Source organism: Sphaeramia orbicularis, chromosome 9, assembly GCF_902148855.1.
Source record: "Sphaeramia orbicularis chromosome 9, fSphaOr1.1, whole genome shotgun sequence".
Taxonomy (NCBI): Eukaryota; Metazoa; Chordata; class Actinopteri; order Kurtiformes; family Apogonidae; genus Sphaeramia; species Sphaeramia orbicularis.
The window spans coordinates 27,515,891-27,535,356 of NC_043965.1; the positions used below are offsets into that span (position 1 = coordinate 27,515,891).

General features: G+C 38.9%; 1 protein-coding gene across 1 annotated transcript in view; it reads right to left on the minus strand.

The window, feature by feature from the left end:
• ssbp2a (single stranded DNA binding protein 2a) overlaps positions 1–19,466 on the minus strand; it is a 72,710-nt gene that overhangs the window by 12,696 nt on the left and 40,548 nt on the right. The window contains exon 5 of the mRNA XM_030142774.1: positions 357–446. Within this exon, the coding sequence (XP_029998634.1) occupies positions 357–446 (90 nt within the window). The remainder of the gene's footprint in view (positions 1–356; positions 447–19,466) is intronic.

Genomic DNA, 19,466 nt, shown 5'->3' on the forward strand with positions numbered 1-19,466 from the left:
AACCTCCTTGACGGAGGTAAATAATATAAAGTAAAAATGTCCTTACAAAGTTACCAAAGCTGAAACAAGATGAGTGGCAATAAAACTATTATATGAATGTATTTATTGTGTTTTGTATTTGAGCATTAATTCTTAGTATTTATTTTGTATTCGGTACATGACGACATATTTAACATATTTTTCCCAAAAAATTTTAAGTACCCCCTGGGCTTCTTCCAAGTACCCCTGGGGGTACATGTACCCCACTTTGGGAACCCCTTAGGTACATTTTGCAGGTAAGACTTTAACTTAAGTAAGAATACAGTGAGGTATTTGTGGTTTTACTAGTTAATTAAAGGTCCTGGTGAACTGTATACCTGAAAGAATCCTGGAGGGACGGGCCCCACTGGCATGCCTTCTCCTGGGGGAAGGTTCCCAAGGACAGGACTGGGAGCTGCTGCAGCGCTCTGGAAGATGCACACAAACACAGAACAAAAAATACTTAAACACATCAGTCAAACTAGTCTGACACCGATTAAACACAACCGTAAACAGTCATTTAAACAGACATGCCAAAATGAATAATCTATAGGTGTTTCCCCATCTCTTTAGTGCTGAATCGTCCTCAGTGGGAGACTTCCTGTGGCTGCAGTGCTCCTGCCACGCCGGCCTAAGACAGGTTTATTTTTATACCTTGTGTTTTTGTTGTGTTTGTCCCAGCAGGCGGCACTGGCACATACGAGCACTGCCTCTGTCTGCTTCCTGTAGCATTGTACTGCTAAATACTGACTATTAACCCCGATGCTACCGCCTAACACAGGCCTCCAGTTCATTAGGTGTAAACACCGGACAGCGTGCATTGTGGGAAAGTTCACATCTCCCATTTATACTGTATATGATAATGTGGGAACAGTGAGCACACAGAGCCAGCACGTCTGTGTCTCTGTGTTTTTTTTCAGTATCTGCCCACACCATGTTCTATTTTTCTGATCTCCCTCTCTGAAGGCATCGCCTGGGTGTAAAAGAGCTCCAGTGAAATTCACCCACAGTCTCTGAAGTTTCCGCCAGCTGACTTTTTAGGTCAGACAGGAACAAGGTTTAATCAGAGCTGAGATAAAAGCGAACTGACGACACTCCTGTAGTCTCCTCTGCTCCACCTCGCCACCCTCGCTATTCCCTTGTCCCCCCTCATTCCCCTTCATATCTTCCAATTGTTAATGTTGAGCAACAGCGAACAAGATACAGCTTTTTGGTTCCATATTCTGCTGCAAACAGAGCCTGTGTTTGTCTCAGCAGATGAACGTACAGATGGACACAGATGGATATTGTATCTCCGTGGTTCAGTGGTGAGAGACTGGATTTGGTTTGTTCGTGGGTGTTTGACTGAGTGCACAACATCATTCACAGCATCAAGTGTGTGTTTTGAGTTTGCTGGTGGTTTTTTTTTTCCCCTTCTTTCCCCTTCTTCCTTCTTGCACCCTGGATTACCCAGAATGCCTTTAGTTGCTGGCAGCCTGGAGGTCTGCTGAGTTTGCCTTCGTGCACAGAGACCAGGAGGCAGAGGGGAGAAAAGAGGACAAAGCAGAGATTATGAGTGAGAATGTGTGTGTGTGTGTGCGTGTGTGTGTGTGTGTGTGTGTGTGTAGGAGCTGGTGGGTGTGCGAGTGCATTTCATGTCTGTTTGTGTGGGGAAAGGAGAACTGGGGAAGGAAAAAAAATAAAAATCTACCTGACCTGCTGACAAAGCAGCATTTTCCAAATACAGCAACGGGAAATAAATAAATAAGTACAGCGTGCCAGGATTTCTTCCTGCCCTGAAAAAACAGCACCAACCTCCATCTCTGGCAAAACAAAAACAACACTGGCATCAACACGAACTCCTCTGGTGCTGTCAGTCTCGTTTCACTCTTCTTCAAATCAGATCGACTGCAATGACATTAGAAAATCTGTATGATATCTGTGACAAAGCCTCTCAGAGTCCCGGTGTTTGCATCGTGCCTTTGTGATCTGACTAGTACAGATTATCCACATCTGAAAAGTATTTGGGGCTGTCATTTGAGACCGACAACTTGTACTTAATAATACAAACAGACAAGACCATAGACCGTTATCTAATACGCAAAGGTACGAGTTTGATTCTAGAGTATTTTTAACATCTAACCAAATCTGACCTGTGCACATTTTCATTTACTTGTGTGTTGGAGTTTCATACTGTCTTCCACATATAATTATTGTAGATAATTAATTTATCAAGACAGGAGGAGTTGTTTGTTTACCTGCTTTACTAGTTTCAGCTACTTCCTGCAGCCTTTGTCAGACGCATCACAATGATGTTGCTGTGGAGGAGCAGGGAGGGTTTATGTATGTTTACTAGTCAAGCAGGTAAACAAACAACTACAACTATATGATAAATGAATTATCTACAATAATTTTCATTTACTGTTGTATGCATGTTCTCCTCATGTCTGCGTAGGGTCTCTTCCTCCCACCGTCCAAAGACATGCACGTTAATAGCTTATTTGGTCAATCTACATCCCTCGTAGGTGTGAATGTGAGGGTGGATTCTTGTTCGTCTGTATACGTCAGCCCTGCCATGAACTGGCCACAGATCAAGGGTGTAGACCAGTAGCTGGGATGGGCTCCAGCACCACCCGCAACCTTCTGTAGGATATGTTAGTTCAGAAAATGAATGAATGAATATGAGGGTACAAGGCTAGAGTAAATGTGAAAAAAGGAATGCATTCATATTCATAATAAGTAGAACTAATACAAACCATAAGTCCAAGCATACCCAACTAATGTCATAGTAACGATACAAAACAATGAAGTTATTGAATGCTAGATAAAGTGGAAGGATTTATGGAGTTTGGTCAAATATATGAGAAAAAAGTCTGTTAAAATACAGGGGGACTGCAGCCCACTAGGGGGCCTCAGAGAGCAGCCGGGGAGCTTTGACATAGCTGTGAATGTTTCTAAGAAAATACAGAAAAATACTCTTATAATCTCACAAAACAAATAGTTGATCTGTAGAGCTTCTTTTGTATAAAATAACTGATAAAAAAAATGGATTAAAATGCAGTGTTGGGCACTGGCATGTCCGTACACACCATTAAAGTCCTTATTGTCCTTACCTTGGTGTTTTTTCCCAATGCGTACAATAGAAAAAGGGCTTTTTTTCCCCTAAATTATCATAAAATAGTTAAGGGATTTTTTTTGTGTGTGTTTCAAAATGTGTGGCTGCTTCAGACAGACAAACGCAATCATTTTTACATTTATAGTTAACAAGAAAACATTACAAAACAAAATTCTTGTCGGTTTCAACATGTCATGTCCTGGATGTGTTTCATTTTCTTGCTGAAATATCCAGTTTTGACCTCGATGGAACAGAGCGTGTGCAGAAAGGTGCACGTGGGTTATAGTAACACAAAACTTGGCAGAGTTCAACGACTTAACACTTTAACACCTGACGTGTCATTGCTGACACACCCTGTGCATTTGCAGTTTGGATGGCTGTAACTCTTTCACTGTTTGTGCAATTGGAAAAATTCCAGCAGTTTCTGAAACCGGAGATGTTGCACTTCATAGGCTTTATTGGGTCATTATGGTAATTTCCCTCATGCCTGTACTAGAAGCTGGAGAAAAGCTGTTTTAGCAGAATTATAACATGCAGTAAATTGTAAATGACTGCTAGATTTTGAAAGTTTTAAGTGCTCTGGAAAAATGGGCAAATGGACTCCGTCACAGCATATTTTCTAACCTTTTTATTGTCAAAATGAGAAGAAAAGTCCAGACAGACCATTTTAGGCTTAGGGTTTAAAGGGTTAAGAGTTCAGAAAGACCAAACAGTCACTGGCAACCAAATGCATCTACTGACCCAAAATGTTTAATATCTGTTGATTCACTAAACCTATCAATACATGTAAATAATTGGTGTAAAAAACAGTCTGTCGTCTTTTCATGGTCATCAGATATGATCCATTTGGACGTTCAGAGGCTGCGTCGTGAACGTGGAAACACCGTCATCTTCTACAACATTGATTCACCAGTAAAACCCATGGAGTTGGATCAATGACAGTGGATGGAGACACTTGTTTTTATGTTCAGTTATTGATATCTTTGGGGGAAAAAGTCACTTTTTCTTGAGTTTTCTCTGTTTGTGAGATAATAACCCTCAACTTTAATCTGAGCTTTTATGAATATCTACATGATCAGTAAATTAAATGAAGGTAAAATACCTGATTTTCACGGAAAAAAACACAAAATGCAGAGGATAATATTATAATAAATGATCAATCAATTAAGAAAAGAACTATTTTGGACCTGCCACAAAAGTAGCTCTGGGTCTTTATGGGTTCATCGCAAATGCACGTGGTGACTAAAAAACCTTTTCCACCACTACTTAGAACATGTCTTAACTCTGATGCAGCAGACTTTTAACACAAACATCAGCTGTATTTCCCTGCTGTGTTTGTACATGTGTCTCTGTTGTATGTTGTATGTAGGGGTTCTCTGGAATGTTCTAAATCAGACACATGGGGGCCTTTGCGATAAAAATGTTGAGAACCACGGAGTTAAAATGCTAATCTTCATCCAGTGACATGTAAATGATGACAGTGCAGATCGTGAGCGCCGGTCAATGTTTATGTCATTAGCAGTACACTGATAGCTGTGTTTAATAGTGAAATTAAACTTGCTCATGTAGCAGGACCATAGCTGAAGTGCTTTCCCTCGGTCGTCCAGGAGCTGTGCAGTCACTCATGGCTGCAGATAATCATGTTAACACAAAGATTGCAGGGTTTCACCTGATGCAGTGTGGCCAGATCAATGCGCTGTCATTAGATCATGTTAGCTACAACAGCGTAAGCAGCGGGCGGTTTATATTTACTACTGGTTTCTCATTCTTTTGCTCCTTTAATTCTCTAAAGTGGACATGTTACATTCCAATTCGGCAGGTTTGTTTTAATGCCAATTCACAGCAAACTTTTTTTTTTTTAATATATTTAAGCTCTTAACCTTTCTAAACTACTGTATAAATGCCCACTGATTGTTGCACACAGTTAATGAATGTATCAATGACTCTTCTCAAACATCAGTGTTTACTCTTTCCTACAAAGGTTAAAGAGAAGAACAATGAGATACAGAGCTTGTAGCTGCACACATCAACACTTTGTATTATAGACCACATTATTATGTAAATGTAGATGTCAATGGTGTCTTGTGTATTGGGTTTTGCTACAATACTGACTAAGTTTTCCAAACACAGTCATGTAACGCTGCTGATGTTTTTGGATTTAACCCGATGGGGCTTATTGCATTTGTTTTGTGAGCAAATAATTCAACTCTGAACAAACCTGTTTACCAGCTGGAAGCACAAATATTTCTCCCCAAAGACTTTTAGATGAGGTGTTGCACGTTGTTAGACGAGCTCTTTAAACACATGCACACCATTATCATCATCTGAAAATGGAAGGCTATGAGACAAATAACTTCCAGAGAAGTACAAAGGATAATTTCTGTGAGGAGAACAGGAAGTCTGGCAACATTAATCTGATCTACCGACAGATACAGAAAAGCTGGAGATTCTATTGTGGTTGATTTAAGATTACTGCTGTTTTATTAATAGGAATAGTAATACTCCAAATGATCCACCCAAGCCTCTCTAACACGGCTCGTCTCTGCTCTCCATCTCAGCGTTAACTGGTGTGTCTGTGTTGGTTAATATTCTATGATCCCTTGGTTAATATGCTATGATTGTAGAGACTGGTGTTAGTGATGAAACCTGAGGTGGTGGAGCGGCCCTTGCATGTCCTCAGATGAACACCTGCATCTCCTGGCAAACTCATTTGTTACATAAATTATTCAAACCACCGCCCTCTCAGAGAACGCTTCAGTATACGAGACATACTCAGTGAGATGTACTGTACAGTACACTATAGCTTCACTGATGTGCACTCGTCTGCCTGCTGCTGATGCAAAATGTCCAGACGGGCAGGCCAGCTCATGAAAAACACATAAAAAAACAACCATAAGGGGATTTTAAAAAGTCACAAGTCTCTTCTCTCATGCGGACGGCATCGCCATAATTACATTAAGGGTATTTCTATCACACCTGGAGAGCGTATAAACAAGCAAAAACACCAAATATTCACAGAAAGAGTGTGAGAAGTGGTAGAATTGTGACTAAAGGCTACGTTCAGACAGCAGGTCTTAATGCTCAGTTTGGATTGTTTGGTGAAATCTGATTTTTTGTGTGCTCATTCACATTATACATTAAATGCGACTTCTATCAGTTTTGATTATGAACTGAATGCGACCCTGAATTGACCCACATATGCAAAAGAGGTCCTGATGTAATACATGACCGCGCAGGTACGCGCTATGTTTACAGAAGTAAATATGTTTTTCCCACCACTCCTCCTCCTGGGACACAAAATTGTGACGTTTGTCGCATTTCAGTGACTTAAAAGTCACGTAAATGCGACCTGGCTGTTCAGACTAAAGTTGCATTGCAAAATTTCAGATGCGTATCAGATTTAGGACCACATATGAAAGTGGCCTGGGTTGGATTTGTGCTGTTCGAACTGTCTTTAACAAATGGCATACAGGTTACATATGGGCAAAAAAATCGGATTTGGGCCACACTTGCCTGCAGTCTGAACGTAGCCTAATATAACTTTGTATGAGCGAGAGGTTAAATGAGTTTAGTTTTTATTTTCTTTTTTAACGAGGAAAATATCCCATCGAGATTAAGAACCTCTTTTGCTGTCCTGGCCAAGATAGGCAGCAGCAAACACACACAGTTACAAGATCACACAGTTAAAACACAAATAACAGACACATTTAACTGTATGTGTACAGTATGTCTATCCTTTGTCTTGTAGCTGTTCTTTGCCTCGCAGGATGTTTTAACCTCATAGAAGCCATGCGTGTTTAGAGATAAACACATCATAGAAAGCATAATCTATAAAATGACTGAAACATGCTGTGATTGAAAATGCAAAGAATAGCTGAAGACATGGTCGACATTTAAATGTGATGCAGTTACACTACGACGCGCTTCTCTACAACCTCATCAGACTTTCTCCATACTGCATTCACACAACACTAATCCCATCAGACTAAGGGCTCAGTAATACTTAATGAGATAACTTGCAAACTCTATCATCCCTATATGTTTACCGATTGTGTTCCTCACTAATAAGTGTGCGCAAGACATGCATGCTTTGAAGGTGGGGAATCATTTTCATTCAATACTTCAGAGACTGAGAGACACTCAGAGATGCGTGAGTGGAATCTCAAAAGGCTGTCTGTGTCTATCTTCTCCCTCGCTCTCTCTCTCTTTCTGTCTGTTTATCTCTCTCTCTCTCTCTCTCTTTCTCCCTCTCCTACTGTCTCAACCTGCATCGCTCTCTGTCTGCTTTCTCCACCTCCCTGCTGCTCACAGACCCAGAGCTCTGTCTCAGTTTTGTGTATTCATAAACTATGAGTCTCCGCCACACATTTGTAAGGAAATGTACAATATATATGAGGAGACCCAACCCAATTACCTTATCCTAATGAGAAACACAGTCTGATACATCTTCCTACTTTTTATATGATCCATGCAACCAGGGCTGCACAATGTGGTGGATTTGAGTCTATTTACCTGGTCATCGAGGACAAAACAACTGCTTGTCATTTCAGTCACAGAGACTTAAACTGGTCTAAAACACAGGAGGTAGAGACTTTCATTTAACCTTTTACTCAGTGTTACTGAATCCAAACTATCATTATACACACACCGAACCTTTAAATTGTAATTACATTGGCTTTTTGGAATTGCATCTCGGAAAATCTAGATCATCCTCTCCATCTCATTCTGACAAACCAGAAGAGCAGCTGCAGTGGGAGACGAACGTCTTTAAGATCCTTCAAACGTTCAGCCATCAGAGTCTACAACAACTCAGTCTGATGATTCATGGGCTGATGATGGCTTGTTTTTGTTTAGTTTTCTTTCCTGTCTCTTTCCTACTTTCTTGCAATTTTTTTTCATTGAGCTGATGAAAAAAGTGAATTTCTCCTTGGGGATCTACAAAGTTTATCTGAATTATTATTACCCCAATACCCCAAGGGGTATTGTTTTGGGTTGGGTTTGTTTGTTTGTTTTTTCGTTTGTTAACACTCTAGCAGCAATGCTGGTTGAATTCATACCAATCGGGTTCACAGTTTGCCAATGACCCAGAATAGATCTGATTACATTTTGGATAAAGTAGGTCAATGTTCAAATTTTATATAAATTTTAAAAAAAAATCTCATTTCAAATGTCTGTAGCAGCAAAACTATTGGTTGAATTCATACCAAATTGGGTTTATAGATTGCCAGTGACCCAGAATAGATGTAGTTACATTTTGGAAAAAGTAGATCAAAGTTTAAATTTTTAATGAATTTTTAAATTCTTTTTTCTTCACCCATTTACTTACAGTGGGCAAAATTTAAAATGTCTATCAAAACATCAATTTTGTTTCAATTCACTTCAAACTTGGCACATATATAGAAGCAATTGATATACTGACATCAGCACATGCATAGACATGATGAAATCAGCTGGACTGATGCCAAAATAAGCTACAATACGTGCAAGGGGAGGGGTTTGTTGTGCCCGGCACCACTTGTTTAATTATTGAAGAGCATTGATGGAAATATTTAAATGTGACAGACAGAAATTTAGATTTGACGTATACCATAAGCCAAACACAATGAAAACAAGAAAAGCACTCGGAGAGTGTAGACCTCCGCCAAGACAGATTTGTCCCCCCCAATCACCACCAAAATTTAATCAGTTGTTCCTTGCGCCAGTATCAACATTTCCTGAAAATTTCATGAAAATCCGTCCATAACTTTTTGAGTTATCTTGCTAACAAACAAACACGCAAACATGCAAACACACAAAGCAAAGTGATCACAATACCTCCTGGTGGAGGGAACAACACAAAGACCAACAGGAATGTCACAAACCAAAAGTCTAAACCAAAAGGTCGCAAACCAACACAACAATAAAGTAACAAAACAAGATTAAAAACACTACTACTACTACTACTACTACTAATAATAATAATAATAACTAGAAAAGCACTCGAAGAGCACAGACCTCCGCCAAGGCAGATCAGTGCCCCCCCGATCACCACCAAAATTTAATCATTTTTTCCTTGTGCCAGTATCAACATTTCCTGAAATTTTCATCCAAATCCGTCCATAACTTTTTGAGTTGTCGTGCAAACAGACAGACAGGCAGACAAACCAACGCCGGCAAAAACATAACCTCCTTGGTGGAGGCAATAATAATAAAGACATGACAATCTAGTTAATGTATTAATCTAATAAGCAGTGTGTAAATGTGTGCATGTCGTCTGAAACATATCAAAATGTACATTAGGATATTATCATCTCCACTTATTTGGCAGTAAAAATGAAGAGTGAAGAAAAAAAAGGAAAAAAAAAAAGGGGGGGGGGGGGGTTGTTTTATAGAGAAGGTACAACACTAAGAGTAAAAAACCCCATAAACTTAACAGTTATGTAATAATAATCATTTTAACAATAACCATCCTACCACAGTCCTTGTTTGCAGGCCTTTTTGTGATTATATAATTGCATGGGGTGACATTGTAATTGCACTCTGATTAATTGTGTGGCTATAAATTCAGCAATTCAAACATATAAAATAAGTGAGCAACACAGTTACAATCTGTAATCTTCACAGTAGACATATTGTTGTATATTTTGTGTCAGTTCCACAGAAAAATGCATTTACTTAGTAGCTAAAACAGACCTCCTTAAAACCACACAATGCCCAGCTGTTCGGAAATGACAAAAATGTAGCTGTATTAACTGTCTGACTGATTTTATTTTAACTTTTAGTTTGAGCAGATGGGCCTGAGGCTGGATGCCACAGACAGAACAGTGGAGTCTTAAGAGATGGACTAATGCGTTATGTGTTTGGGTGTTTTCACAGAATTTATCTACAGTAATAAAATAAAGACTAACTCTTTCACCCTTTAAATCCCTTCTGTGTCGAAACGTTTTACACTAAACTACTGGATGAGAATTTATAGACAGTAAATAGCTCAATGTACATTCTTTGGGGATCTGATTGCAGAGAAAGTGATAAGAAATGAACACAGCAAACGTGTCGGAGGACAAAAAAGTGTGTACAGATTACTCCAAGTCTCAAGGCCACTCGTAGTAGAACAGGATCTACAAATGACACACCACACAGGAAGGAACCTCGTCCCTCCCCCCCCCCCCTCTTTCCCGCTCTCTCCATCCTCTCAAATGCCATTAGTCTACTTCCTGAAGGAGGGGTGTGTGTGTAAAGATGATCCCAGTCTGCATGACACACACGCACACATTCACAAGCAAAACACACATTATGCACCCTCCAATGTGAGACTGGAAACACAATAAGAAGACTGATGTCTGCATTACTCTGTATTTACAGAATAAATAAAAATAGTTTGCCCGTCATGGGTACAGTATATCCAGATCTATAACTGTATCAGAAAACTTTGAGAGAGCACAGAAGTGATAGAGAGAGACAGACAGAGAGAAGACGTCTGTTCAGCAGGGCTGAGATGAGAATGGGTGTGCTCTGCTTTTAACCATGTATTATTCACAGTCTCCCGTGGCGACCAGAGACAGTTCAACACGCTCCACTGTCCAATCCTCTGTCGAACTCACTTTTCAATTTCAAGGCAGATAGACTTAAAATCACCCCCTGGCAGTCAAAGCTCCTTTTCTTCACCAAAACATGCCATATGCCACACCAGTAAAAACACAGGAGAAAGTGGAAAAAAGGTGTTTCCACAGAGGACTTCATCTCATATTTCTCCTGTTTAGTACAAATATATGGTTGAAAAGAAAGAGGCATTGTATGGGTATGTTTACCTGTTGGTTTATAATAACGCAGGACAAAATCAGATTGATTCCTTTCAATTGTAAATATCAAAACTACTGTACCTGTTCAGCCTCTTTCAACTTAAGAAGTGCTTTATCCTGCAAAATAGAATACACCACAGCAAAGACTGGTCAATATGACAAAAAATATGATCATTTTGCTTCATGCAAGAAACACTTGCACACTTCACACTGACAAAATTGTTCTGAAATTGATATTTTTTCTCATATTTCATCTGGTCTTTAACAATTTACCAATGGCAATTTGTTATGTTCCAAACCCATTGTAAGACTTGTGCCCTAAATTGAACATTATTTTTTTTCACAAAATTACATCTGTGAAGCAATTTTGTATTTGAAAACCCATAAAGTTTATACTTTGTTGTCATTTTAGTGAAATAGTGGCTGCCCATCAAGTTTATGTGGGCCATTTACCCAGTTTCCCAGTGTTTTGTTGACAGATTGAAGGGTTTTCTGATGAGCACTGAAGAAAGATGGTTCCTTAGTTAAACATATTAACTCTGTGTAAATGTGTGCATGTCGTCTGAAACATATCAAAATGTACATTGGGATATTATCATCTCCACTTATTTGGCAGCAAAAATGAAGAGTGAAGAAAAAAAAGGGACAAAAAAAAAGGGGGGGGGGGGTTGTTTTATAGAGAAGGTACAATACTAAGTGTAAAAAAAACCCCATAAACTTAACAGTCATGTAATAATAATGATCTGACCACTGACAGGAAAAATGGTATTAATTTTGATTATCTCATTATAATGGTGTCAGTGGGTGGGATATATTAGGCAGCAAGTGAACATTTGACCCTCAAAGTTGATGTGTCAGAAACAGCAAAATGGGCAAGAGTAGGATCTGAGCAACTTTGACAAGTGAGAAACTGTGATGTCCAAATCACTGGGTCAGAGCATCTCCAGACCTTGTTGATGATTCCCAGTGTAAAGTGTTTAGAACCTTCCAAAAGTGGTCTGAAGAACAACTGGATCTCAACCAATCGAGCATCTATGGGATCTTAACATTACTACCACCTGTCTAATATTGTGTAGGTTCCCCTTTTTCCACAAAACCAGCTCTGACCCGAGGCCTAGACTCCACCAGACCTCTGAAGGTGTCCTGTGGGATCTGGACCAAGATGTTAGCAGCAGATCCATGAAGTCCTGGAAGTAAAAAGGTAGACCTCCATGGATCAGATTTATTTGTCCAGAACCTTCTACAGATACTTAAATGTCCTGAAATTGGGATGTCCTTCCTTAGTTCAGAATTGGTCAGTACAAACCACTGCAGACCAGGAACACGCAACAGGACCTGCAGTTGTGGAGATACTCTGACCCAGTCATCACCATTACGATATGGACCTGGTCAAAGTTACTCAGTTCCTTACATTGTTCATTTTGCTGCTTCCAATAAATCCGCTTCAAGGACAAAATGTTCACTTGCTGAGTAATATAACCAACCCAGTGAATGAAATATTCAGTATTATTACCATTGGTCCCATCAGTGGTCAGAATGTTATGCTGATTCATGTATTTATTTAAACTAGGGCTGGGTAAGTTAACGCGTTATTACCGCGTTAACGCATTCATTAAGTAACGCCGACAATTTTTTTAATCTCCCGTTAATGCCATTTTATTCTAACTCATTCTTCTGCCCCTGCTTGTGTGCATGTAGCGATTAGCTCGGCAGATAGACAACAGGTTTACCAAGAAAAGCCGGACGCCCAAAACTTCTCTCCAAATCTTTTACTTAAGACTCACTGTAAAACTGCAACATACATACAAAATATGTCTCAGTTATGTTCATCGCCTTAGTACATTTACATGGCATTATACATTTAAATGAATGGGAAAAAGATCACTAGCTCGATGCTAACTTGAATGGGAAAATCCATAGACACGCTAACAATTAGCATTTGCAGATTAATTTAAGATTTACAACGTCTTTTTATCCAACAACAAAGGTTTACATCAGAGATATTTTATACTATTCATTCTTACAACAACTGAACATAAAATACTCACAGGCAAACGTTTTTGGGGCCATACAAACAGAGTGAAAGAAACGTGTCTGTTAGTTCCTTCTTATGTCCGAACTGACTACGGGAACGCCGAAAGTACAAAACATACATTATATATATATATATATATATATATATATATATATATATATATATATATATATATATATATACACACACTTATACCGACCACAAGAGGGCCCCCTTTGCTTGCTTTGAACAACTGAACATCACATATTATCGAGCTTATTAGTATTAGTACTTATTAGTGGGTTTAAGACTCCTGTCAGTCACTCACAACCGGAAATAAACTGGTGGGGACATAAACATGGAGAAAAGTACCGGTCTTTTCCATGGACATTTTCATTTTAAATGTCTTCAGATGGTGGGGTTCAGAAGGACAAAGTTGTTTGTAAGCACTGCAATGTAGAATTATTTTTTATCACCGAAGTACTATCACTTAAAGGCAATACATGCTGTTGATGCCGGCAACTCCCTCCCCATATAACTATGCAATTAATCGTGATTAATCTCAGAAATCCATACGATTAATTGCGATTAAAAATTTTAATCGCCACCCAGCACTAATTTAAACAAAGAGAAACAGGATGAATCTAAATCTACATAATTTTAGACAATCTTCCCACAGACTTCTGAACACTTGAATGCAGCATGAATTCATTGTCGTCACAGAAAAAGGTCTCATCATAGCTTTTACTGTCTATTTTGGTTCTGAGAATCCCTCATTTATCATTTCCAGGTTAATGTTTCGCATTTGTCGTGGCTCAAACAATTCCTTGCAGCTGCAAATGTGCAAGTACTTTGATGTACAAGCCAAAAACTGCGGATGGACTTGTGTTTATTTCTGCCATCATAGGCTGTCAATTTATCTACATCAAGTAAAAATGTCAAAAGCCTGTCACGGTTATTGTCATAAATTTTATCAGGAGCCCATTTCGAGATCGTTTTATCATCCAACCCTACTGCCAGTGCTTAGACATTCACATCTGTATCATGGCTGATTACCAGGCAAAATAGCAGCATGAAACTCATCTACCTAGTTTCAAAGGCAGATTACCTGTAGGGTGATATCAGCTGCACAGGTTAGACACATTTATAGGGGCCACTGGCCGTATTTCCTTTATCGCTGATGTCATTATCGACCCTTGTAAACATCTCTGTGCTTTAAGGAGCTGTATAATATGTGAGGTGGAGTTGTGGGCTGATGCACTGTCAGATACACATACTGAGCTGAAAATGATAGTGACTTTGGCGCTGGGGAGCTGCACTTCTGCTGCCACTATCTCACTTGCTTCAACGACACTGTAACAGATAAGGGAGATGGACTGAACACGGTGTGGAGGAAAAGACTAGGAGACAGAGGCAGATTTAAAAGCCGTGGCTTAGATGAAGAGGGGAATATGTCACGGTCTTTTATATCTGGCAGATCAATAGAAAGACGGAAAAGTGATTCCGCTGGAATTCATGGATTCTGTGATCTAAAACACTGAATTGATCCACTTCTTTTACTGTAATTTTCTGTTGCACTTCCACAGATTAAAACTAAGATTAGAAAATACTAAAAACAAACACATGCACATGCCCAGCCATAGGAAGAACAAGTAAGACAAGTCACTTTCTGTGTCTCATCTCACAGTCCTTCTAGTGCTGGAAGGCCAGACACAAGAGACAGTGTAAGATAAGGATATGGGTGTCTACAACAGCAAAAAACCACCGGGGTTAGTTGGGGTCAAAGAGATAACGTGCCAGTCTGATCGTGTCAGCACTCTTGCTTTGCCCTCCTGCTCTTCCTCTGTAGTCCTGCCGCAACTTCTAGGACTCTGTCTCTGAATCATTCACTATAATCCCTTTCTCACACACAACCCACAAGGTTGCTGCTGTGTAAACTTTCACAGTGTTTCTCCAGCTTTTAGCTCTTTTAACCATATAAAAAAAAAAGTCCTGGATAGCGTAGGTCAAGCAAGACTGGACGTTTTTAAATGTTTGCAGTGTCCAACATAAAAACCAAAACTGTGAAAAAAAAATCAGATATCAAACTAAATTGTTTCACCCCTGAGCTAAAGTTGTACTTCTGTTGAGTTGTGAAAAGAACCAATGTTGACTTCTGTATGAATGGGTTTAAGATTCAGGATAGTTCTGTGGAAGCTCAGATCACAATGTAGCACGTTTACTCTGCAACAGACACATAACATATGCTCCTGACTAAGTCCCTGATTTTCATAATCAATAATAATAACTGCAGTCAACCTAGAAATGACTCTTCCATGTCCCTCAGCTCAGTTAGAGGTTGTTCTCATTCTTAAACCTTCCTGCTTTCTCTGGCCTCAGTTAACCTCACCGCTCCACTCTGCACCACGCTCTCATCTTCGTCCCTGCCCTCTGCAAAGCAGCAAGGTGTGCATGTGTCAACATCGAATAAACACTCCACTTCTGCATGTCCAAACACACGTGTGACATGGAAAACACACTCCTCAGAGACTATGGAGCTGTGTGCTACACGCCGGCAAAAGAGGAAGGAAGATAAGAGACATAAAGAGAAACGCAAAAAGACAGAGAACAGGGATGGAGATAAGCAAGGGGAATGAAGGAGAGGAAAACTGCTGATGTGCAGGAGAGGTTGAAGCAGTTTATAGAGGGACGAGAACAGGCGGGGATGGAAAATTAGGAGAAGAACAGAGGAATGAAAGCTTTGAATATTTTCCTAAATACATGCAGACATGTAAGAGCAGCCGGGTGGAGACTAAGTGTTCAACATTACACTTTGAGACTTTGTCTTGTACAAACTGTTGGAGATCGTGACAAATATTTTGGTGTCTGTGAACCTATGGAAAACCCAGTCCTTTTTCTCTCCTCACTGGGCTCACTCTTCATTGCCATGGCAATGATGTTACAGTGAGTCACCTCCACATCTCCCTCCTCCTCAACACCGCCAAGGAACATGGAAGCGTGTACGAGAGAGAGGAGAGAGAGCTCTGTTTCCCTGGAAACAGACTGGGGGTCTCCCCAACCCCCATTGGTTCTCAACTGGTTGGAATCTGCTTATTACCCACAATGCTCTGAGCCAACAGTCTCTGTTTCTAGGTTGTCTCTGTCCTCTGTTTGACTCTGTCTCTTCATATGCATGTGAGTACACAAACAAGCTGTTCATGCTCATGTTCTTTGTTATAACTGAATGACCACATTTGCAGCTGCTCTTATGAAAAACACTTTTTTTGCAGCAATATTTGCACTTGTTTCCTCGTCGTATTTTTCAGACAGAGGAGTCACACCGACAGTAACTTATCTGCAAAGACACTTGTTCTATAAACAACTGCAGCAAGTTTTTTTCTTTTTTTGTTTTTTACAGCATTCTTTCCTTATGACAATTTCTCCACAAGAGACAAGGAGCAAGAAAAAAAGTTCATTAGACTCTTTATTATTTGATAATTGCAAGATAATCATTTGCCCAAAGTGAATGTTTGGGGATTTCAGGCTCCAACACAAAAAAAAAAGTACCTTGGATTGTCCAACAAGGACAGCTTCATCCTTTGAAGAGTTCGAATGCCATGTAATCTGCACATTACTACTTGATATTTCCTACACACAAGAGCCTTATTTGTCTGTGTGTCCTTCTGTTTTCTGTAAAGGCTCACATTTATCTTGTACAACCATGTTTTTTTCATTACAGACAGGACTTGTTTTCAGTTAAACTTCAGGGTTGCTGACTCTTTCTGTCCTTGGGCCACACACAGGCATCACAGTACAGTAGGCAGTTGTGCTTTCATAGACATCAAACATAACAAATGAATGAAGCAATGTGTTTTTACATATTTAAAAATCACTGTATTTCTTAGCTGCACAATCAGAACAGAATAGGTGCACTGCTGTTAAATTGAGCACTGTGAATACATTTCTATGCATGACTGAGAGAGTATGAATGCACGATCTGGCGGAGCACTTGTATCAAAGGGGGTTGCTCTTGGCTCTGCCTCTTGATCTCTTCTTTCCTCTAACTGCCATGTGCCTGCTATCTCCCACAGTGATACCAACACAATGATACCAGCCTCTCCTATCTAGAATACTTGCCTGTAAGTCTGCTGCATATCTACGCCTCATTTTATGTCTGCTCACTCTCCAGTTTATCCAGCTGTCACACTCTTTGATGAAAAAAAAAAAAAAATCTGTCTTCAGTAATTTACGCTTGAGCACAAAACCTGCTGGGGTGTGAGGACAATTATTTTCAGTTTAGTTCAACAAATTAAAAAGTTTTGGCTAGGCTCCAGTATTTTAAAATGTGGTTAAAAGTGATAAACATTTGGACATGCACAGACATCTGCCAAAGTCAACGGTGCACTCCTCCTCTGGCTCTACAATGTCATTAAACCACAAACAAAAACATGAACCATGAGCTAGGTTTTCTGCCTTTTTGTCTGGTTGAACTGACTGTTACCATGGTAACAAAGGTCTTCTAGTAATTCATCAACTCTAAGGGTTGTCCACACCAAAACTTTATTTTGGCATTTCTGACGGTATATATTGTTTATTTATGTATAAATAATAACAATTATCACTGTTATGAAGTATGATAATTATATTTATCACCACTGTTACATTTTTAATTATGTATAGATTATTTTGTTCTCTTTACCTCAGGATGTTCCAATTTTACTGTTTTACTTGTTACTTCTTGTTATAAGAATAAATGTATGAATTTTTTGGGAAAAATTTAATGTTTTTAGAATAAAGTCATAATTCCGCAAGTCAAAAGTTGCATGTTTCTGGAAAAAAAAATACAACAGCCACATGAAGTTTGAAAAAATATGTTTCAAGAATAAAGTTTTTTTAAAAAGTATTAGAAGAATAAAGTATAGTTTGGAAAATAAATGACAATAAGAATAAGGAGGAGGAATATCAGAGGAACAGTGTTGCTTGTGTTAAAATGCAGAATGTAGATTCTTAAATTATACTTGGTGTTGGTTTCACGCGAACAAATGTTCTATATTTGGAAAATACTCATAAGGATTGAAAGAGTCTTTATCGTCATCAGTCATGAACCATGAAGAATAACATATATAGATTCCAACTTCTGTGTATTTTTTCTCATAAAAGTACAGCTTCTTACATGTAGAATTACAACTTTATCCTCTTAACACTGAAAGTTTGTTGGGTTTGCCGAGACTTTCCCGTCGAAATATTTTTTTTTCTTTATTCTTTGTGGCCTTTATCCTCCTTAGTACATTTACAGACTTTTTTTTATGATTAAAATCATTGAGGGACTTGCTTCAGTTATTTAGTGCATTCTTATCGGGGTATAAAGCACAACCGGTACAACTATAATTCACTGATAATCCTCTGAAAACAGTAAGGAATCTCTCTCAACAAAGTTTTTTTTTTTTCATACAGAGGTTGCAGGAAAAATCCCCCGACAGGAATTTATGGTGTACAGTACTGTATAATTACTTGGCAATTCAAAGAAACTACGCACGAATGCGCTTAACACAATTCATATGCAGACATTTGTATTTCAATTAAATAGACTATTTTTCAGTACAGCAAACATTTAAATGGTCTAAATGTCATAATGTAGAAGAAGAAACGCCTGCTATTATGCTCAATAATGTTTCCATAGGTCTTACAAGCAATTTCATGCTGGCTTGATTCTTTCTTGCTCCACTTTAATTTGTCCATATTTTGTTAAAGATCACAGAAATTAGCTGGGCCAAAAGTTTGTCAGTAGACAAACCACTATTATTTCTGTAGTTTAAATCTTCACACTTGATGAAAAAACAAAGTTGTGTTTGTTATGAATTAATTTCATAAACTGGATAAAATGCACTGTGGCTGTGTGTCTTAACAGTATCGTTACCGTCTGAACAAATGTAAAGTGTAAAAAAAGTCTGATTCCTGAAAGACTGAGAAGACAATAGCAAGTGATTTTTGCCTGTAATGAGGCCAATTCCAAGCCAAGCATGACAATGTAAAAATAACTTGTTTTTATGACTTCATGGCCTCTTGCAAATGGAAATTGTTCATTTAGTATCAAGAGCACAATTTACAAAGCACTTAACAGAACTGTAAACGGCCTTTCTGATGCCCGAAAAGCCTCTTCTGAGGATGGAAATCAATAACATTGCATCCCTCTTCACTTTGTTCATCAGCCGGTTCTTTCTTTCCCTTTTAACATTAGATTACTGTAATAACTACAAGAACATCTACAGACAGCAATATCATCAGCATTACGCACGGTGCACAAACAGATGCAAAGATCATCATGTAAATACCCTGAACAGAATAGGCTGTTGTTTTTGGTCAATTGTACGGTGGGTAGTTCACGCTGGGATAATCGTGCAAATCAAGTCAAAAGCCTTGTCACACTCCCATCAATTATCAAAAAGAAAGGGACACAAAGATGATGCCATTGAGCTCCTACATCTCCCCAGCATTAATTAGGACTTCACTCAGTAATTAGCTATCTGAAAATAATTACCATCAAAATGTCTGATTAAAATCTCCATCAGTCTCAAAGTCAGGA